Source organism: Culex quinquefasciatus, chromosome 2, assembly GCF_015732765.1.
Source record: "Culex quinquefasciatus strain JHB chromosome 2, VPISU_Cqui_1.0_pri_paternal, whole genome shotgun sequence".
Taxonomy (NCBI): domain Eukaryota; kingdom Metazoa; phylum Arthropoda; class Insecta; order Diptera; family Culicidae; genus Culex; species Culex quinquefasciatus.
Window position 1 is genome coordinate 121,497,674 of NC_051862.1, and position 6,601 is coordinate 121,504,274.

The window sequence follows — 6,601 nt, forward strand, 5'->3', positions numbered from 1 at the left end:
CAAGTAAAAGAGAAAACAAAAATTAAGCAAATGGTGGTGAAAATAAGTTGAAAAACTGCGTAATATTATTAATAACCGATTGTGATCCATTCATAATGATGTACCTTTTTCTGTATATTTTGTACATATTGATTACGATTAATGATTAACATTGCAAGAAATAAAATATTTAAAAATTTAAGAACTTTCTTTTTTTTGAAACCATTGAGAAAGACCCCCCCTCCCCCCCATCCCACCATAGTGTATACGTGGTTTATGGATGGCCCCTAATGTGATGTTAGTATTTTTTTCATCATTCGTTGTGCCTCCAAGTCGAATGGTTCTTAGTTTAGAATGAGGTTTATCAACTGAATCAACGATGAAATTGCGGATTTCTGTCCCCATTAACTTTTCCAAAAATTGAAAAATACGGATTTGAGAAAACCGGAAAAAATATTTTTTAAGTGAAAAGGGTTTATTTAAAAATCGGCAAACATTTTCATCCATCATTTCATTTATCTTTTAGCTGTCATCAATATTTACAACTTTGGCGAAGATACCAAACAAATCAAAAAATTCCTCTAAAAGATTCAGATTTTTAAAAAATTACTTGCCACTTACATTATTATTAGAGTGTAAACAACGACTGTCCTATCCCTCGACCGTTGTCGCTACTTTGACAGTTGTGCTTCCTTTCTTGCTTGCGAGCAACAACGCCTTCTGCGTTTTGCCACTTCCGTTTCTCACTCTCAAAGTTGATCTCGAACTGTAAACCTCGCGCTCGAATCGAAATACATTAATTCGTTTGTAAAACTCATTTCTCGCGTTTGTTTCCGTTGAACTGTGCAACCCGAATAGGTTGTGGGCCCACAGTAGTGAAGATTTGAGTTTTCCGCGAGTGAAAGTCGGGAAAAGTCGTTTTTTCTGATCGGACTTTGTGCGTCGCGTGCATCAGTGAAAAACAAGATGGCGGACGCAAAGGTGCAGGTGGAAAAGCTGAACGACGAGAACTACGTGATGTGGAAGTTCAAGATGGAACTTCTGCTCTTCAAGGAAGGCCTGACCTCAACGGTGACGCAGGACAAACCGGCCAATCCGGATGCAGCCTGGCTCAAAAAGGACGGAGATGCCAAGGTGGCGATCGGGCTGGCCGTGGAGAATGATCAACTCGTCCACATTTGTCGAAAGACGACGTCGAAGGAGATGTGGGACGCGTTGCAGGAAATCCACGGGGAGTCGAACTACAGCAACACACTGCACGTTTTGCGGAAGTTGTGTTCGTTGCGGCTCAGAGAAGGCGGCAACCTCCCGGAGCACCTCAAGGAGATGACGGCGATGGCAAACCATCTGGAGATGAACGGTGAAGGCTTGAAGGAGACGACGTTCGTGGGGCTCATCATCTCGAGCCTGCCGCCGTCGTACGGGAGCTTAATCAACGTGATCGAAAATCTCCCGAAGGCGGAGATCAAGTTGGACAACATCAAAGGCAAGCTCCGGGATGAATGGCGACGCCGTCGGGATTGCTCGGAAGACGAGCAGCTGCACGAGAAGGCGCTCAAGAGCTCGGTGGGTGGCAGTTCCAAGGCGACCGACAAGAAGAAAACGAAGAAGGCCGGTGCGTGCCACAACTGTGGGGCTGTCGGTCACTGGAAACGCGATTGCCCGAAGCTGTCCAAGGCAACGTCGGGTTCACCGAAGGCAAATCTGGCAGTGGAGCGACCAGCTGGGATGGAGATGTGTCTGGCCGTAAGTGGAGAGTGTAGCCCAAACCGGTGGTACTTGGACTCCGGTGCTACTTCCCACATGACGTCCAACACATCGCTCTTGAACAACGTGGACGCCTCGAAGCAGCCGGACATTTGTCTGGCGGATGGAACCAGGATCAAATCCAGCGGCGCGGGCACTGGGAAGCTGATCTCCGTGACGGGCAGTGGAATCCGGATGTCGGTCACCCTGGCCGATGTGTACCACGTGCCGTCTCTCGCCGGGAATCTCCTCTCGGTCAGCCGGATGTGTGATTTGGGCTACGCCGTGTGTTTCGACAAAGTTGGCTGTAAAGTGATGCGGGGCGAAGAAGTTATGCTAGTGGGGGAGAGAAGCGGCGGCTTGTACCGGCTGAAGGAATTCCCCGAGCGCGCCCTGGTCTCGAAGGCGGAGCATCCAGCGTTGTGTGAGCACATGTGGCATCGGCGCCTGGGTCACCGAGATCCCGATGCGGTGTCGAAGATTGTGCGAGAAGATCTGGGGTTCGGCCTGAAGATGGAGAAGTGCGCCGTAAAGTGTGTTTGTGAAGTGTGCCTGAAGGGGAAAATGAGCCGAGACAGTTTTCCGAAGCAGTCGCAGAGCAAATCCAGTGCGGTGGGAGATCTGATTCACACCGATGTGGGTGGCCCCATGGAGGAGGCCACGCCAAGTGGCAACAGGTTCTACGTGATTTTTGTGGACGACTACAGCTGCTACACCGTGCTGTGCCTGTTGAAGAAGAAGTCGGAAGTGGAAGCGAAGATCCGGGAGTACTGCAGCCTGATGAAAAATCAGTTCGGGTACTACCCAAAAGTGATCCGTTCGGACGGCGGAGGGGAATATTCAAGTGCAACGCTGAAGAAGTACCTGGCCGAGAACGGTGTTGTGCTGCAACAGACGGCGCCGTATTCGCCGCAACAGAACGGCAAGGCGGAGCGAAAGAACCGCTACGTGGTGGAGATGGCGCGCTGTCTGCTGGTGGAGTCGAACTTGGGGAAGAAGTACTGGGGCGAGGCGATCAGCACTGCCAACTACCTGCAGAATCGCTTGCCTACTTCGACCGTGGAAAGAACACCTTACGAACTGTGGCACGGAAAGATGCCATCCTACACCCATCTGCGTGTGTTCGGTTCGGAAGCCTACGTCCACGTACCCAAGGAGAAACGCCGTAAACTGGACGCCAAGGCCGTGAAGATGACTTTCGTCGGCTACGCGGAGGGGCGCAAAGCCTACCGTTTCCTGCATCCGGATGCCGACTGGATCGTCATTAGCCGCGATGCCAAGTTTCTGGAGAACACCGGTGAGGAGGCAGTACAAGACAGCGGCGACCTGTTCGCGGACGATGCCGAGCCTGATGCGGCCAAGGAACCGGAAACGTTTGACGTGCCGATCAGCGGTGGAGAGCAGCGAGATCGCGAGCCCGCGGTTGCTGGCCCGAGTGCAGAAACGACCGAAGACGACGTGGAGCAACTAGAGCCAGACGTGGAGCAGATAGAACTGGACGAGGACACGACCGACGAAACAGGAAGTTCGGAACTGGAGACGTCCGTGTACGAAAACGCGTCGGAGGGAGATTTGTCATTCCACGGGTTTCCTCTCGACGAGATTGCGCGGCGCTCGCTGCGATCAACCAAGGGTGTGCCACCAGTCCGTTTTGACGAAGCTTTCGTGGTTGCTGCGGCTCCCACGAACGACGAAGCGGAACCAACAAGTGTGCGGGAGACGCTGCGGTGTGACCAAAGTGTTGAGTGGAAAAGTGCCATGGAAGAAGAGCTGCAGTCACACGCCGAAAACGGAACCTGGGAGCTGGTGCCACTGCCACCTGGCCGCCAACCCGTCGGCTGTCGCTGGGTGTACAAGGTCAAGAGGAACGCCGCGGGCGAGGCCATCAAGTACAAAGCTCGTCTGGTAGCCCAGGGCTACTGCCAAAAGTTCGGACAGGACTACGATGAAGTGTTTGCGCCAGTTATCAAGCAAACAACGCTGCGGATGCTACTGGCCGTCGCGAGCAAACACAACTTGCAGCTGCGACACTTCGACGTCAAGACGGCGTACTTGAACGGAGTGCTGCAAGAGGAACTCTACATGAGGCAGCCCGCCGGATTCGAAGAGCAAGGCAAGGAGGACCTGGTGTGCCGTTTGAGGAGGAGCATTTACGGGCTTAAACAGTCGGCCCGTTGCTGGAACCAGCGTCTGCACACGGTCCTCGAGCAGCTGGAGTTCGAGCAGAGCACCGCAGATCCCTGTCTCTACGTGAAGGTCGTCGAAGGTAAGCGCATCTACCTGTTAGTCTACGTTGACGACATCTTGGTCGGCTGCAAGTCTGGGGGCGAAATCGAGAAGATCTATTCGTTGCTCAAGAAGGAGTTCAAGATGACTGACCTTGGCCCAGCTAACTTTTTCCTGGGGCTGGAGGTCAAGTGCAACGACGGGAAGTACGGCATTTCCCTCGAAGGCTATATCGACCGTATAGCTGAACGTTTTGGACTCTCGGATGCCAAAGGTGCCAAATCTCCAATGGACGAAGGATTCACCAAGACCGTAGAAGAAAGTCGTCCACTTGAGAACAGCACGGAGTATCGGAGTCTCGTCGGCGCGCTCCTCTATGTGGCGGTTTGTGCCAGACCGGACATAGCAGTCAGTGCCTCGATACTCGGACGGAGTGTCACGGCGCCCACGCAGGCGGACATGGCGGCGGCGAAGCGAGTGGTCCGCTACCTCAAAGCCACGAAATCCTGGCAGCTCCGCTACGACGATCCAGACGGAGAATTGGTCGGCTACTCCGACGCGGATTGGGCCGGCGATTTGAAAACCAGAAAATCTACGACCGGATCCGTCTTCCTCTATTCCGGAGGAGCTGTTTCCTGGGCGAGCCGTCTCCAGCAGTGCGTGACTCTGTCGTCCATGGAATCGGAGTTCGTCGCTCTTTGCGACACATCCCAAGAAGCAGTCTGGCTGCTGACCCTGATGGAAGACTTCGGCGAACCGGAGCAGAAACCGTTGACCATCAAGGAGGACAACCAAAGTTGCATCAAATTTGTTGCAGCAGAAAAAACAACGCGGCGTTCCAAGCACGTAGATACCAAGCACTGCTACGTGAAGGAACTCTGTGAACGGAAGGTGCTACAGCTGGAGTACTGTCCGACCGAGGACATGATTGCGGACGTGCTCACCAAACCCGTAGGAGCCGTGAAGCACCGGAAGCTGTCTTCGCTGCTTGGACTTGCAGCGCCCGGCAGTGGTCGTTGAGGAGGAGTATTAGAGTGTAAACAACGACTGTCCTATCCCTCGACCGTTGTCGCTACTTTGACAGTTGTGCTTCCTTTCTTGCTTGCGAGCAACAACGCCTTCTGCGTTTTGCCACTTCCGTTTCTCACTCTCAAAGTTGATCTCGAACTGTAAACCTCGCGCTCGAATCGAAATACATTAATTCGTTTGTAAAACTCATTTCTCGCGTTTGTTTCCGTTGAACTGTGCAACCCGAATAATTATGCCATAGTTACTAATTACTACATTATTAATAAAAGAAACCATATCGAGATTTTTATTACTTATCGGCATTCGGTTGAAAAAATATTGAGAGTTGGTTCTATAAGCTGTAGGCATTGGTACAACTTTGCATTAAAAATAGCAACATATTTTTAATAAAAGGTTAACTTCTAATGTCGCTAATTAACTTCAATATTTTTGTGTATCAAAAATTCCCAGGAGCTTAGAAACTGATTCAAATATTTATTCCATTAGTCAGTAATTGAAATTCGGGCATTTTTTCCAAGCATTTTATTAAATCAAATTGGTCACAATTTAAGAATAGATGTCTAATTTACGAATTATGTACTGAAAGAGAGCTAAAATACCAAAGCTCATTCCGAGCGGGAGGTACGCTGCTTTGATCCACGCCCACAAACTGTAACATAAAGCAAAATTTAAGCAAGAAACCCACTTTACACTCATCCAAATAGCTCACTCGTACGGATCGTCCGAAACCGTGTACGTATCGGTCATCGGAAAATCTCCGCAGTCCTCCACAATAATCTTCGGCACCGGAAAGTCGTCACTGTCCGTTTTCTGCTGCTCGACCTTGTGCACCGCACCCTGACCGTCGATAACCTTCCCGAAAATGGTATGCTTTCCGTTGAGCCAGGGCGCCGGCATGGTCGTAATGTAGAACTGGCACCCGTTTGTGTTCGGTCCACGGTTCGCCATCGCAATCAGTCCCGATCGCGAGTGGTTTATGTTGAGATTTTCGTCCTCAAAGTACTGCAAATTAGTTGAAGTTTAATTGAGTAATTTGTAAGGCAACAAGCTTAAATTTGAGAATACCTTCCCGTAAATGCTGATGGATCCATGACCATCTCCAGAAACGATGTCTCCACCTTAAAATAATTAACCAATTAAAACATTCCACTCCGTTATCAACATCCACCCAAAACCAAAAACCTTGAATCATAAACTTGTTGATCGCCCTGTGAATGCGACTGCCCTTGTACGTGATGCCGTCGATTCCGGTTGTGCAAATGTGGCGGAAATTTTCCACCGTTTTCGGGGCTTCCTCGCCGAAAAGACCGATGACCATGCGCTCGGTTGGCACACCGTCGATCGTCAGGTCCATGTAAACTTGGGATGTGACTTTGTACGTGGCGGCATGAGCCTAAAAATAGGTCACACTTCGATTAATATTAACAAAATATGGTTAATTATTAAATTTTTAAACCTACGCATGCCACTAAGGCGCAAAATGTCCAAAATGTGCACTGAGCCATGCTGACGGACTGTGTCGAAGACCACCTGAAGTACAACTGCCGTTTGTTCCGTATTTCATCATACCGGTGCTCCAGGACGGAAAGAAGCCCTAGAACTTTGGGAATCGTATTGATTT

At 50.4% G+C, this 6,601-nt stretch overlaps 1 protein-coding gene across 1 annotated transcript; it reads right to left on the minus strand.

Annotated features, from left to right (window-relative positions):
• Positions 1-5,464: 5,464 nt before the first annotated feature.
• On the minus strand, positions 5,465-6,601 carry LOC6034129 (peptidyl-prolyl cis-trans isomerase, rhodopsin-specific isozyme). The gene is made up of 5 exons (XM_038254832.1): positions 6,441-6,601; positions 6,163-6,373; positions 6,046-6,098; positions 5,690-5,982; positions 5,465-5,629 (listed from the first exon to the last, which is right to left on the minus strand). The coding sequence occupies exons 1-5, from the start codon at positions 6,483-6,485 to the stop codon at positions 5,527-5,529; spliced, it is 705 nt and encodes a 234-aa protein (XP_038110760.1). The 5' UTR covers positions 6,486-6,601; the 3' UTR covers positions 5,465-5,526.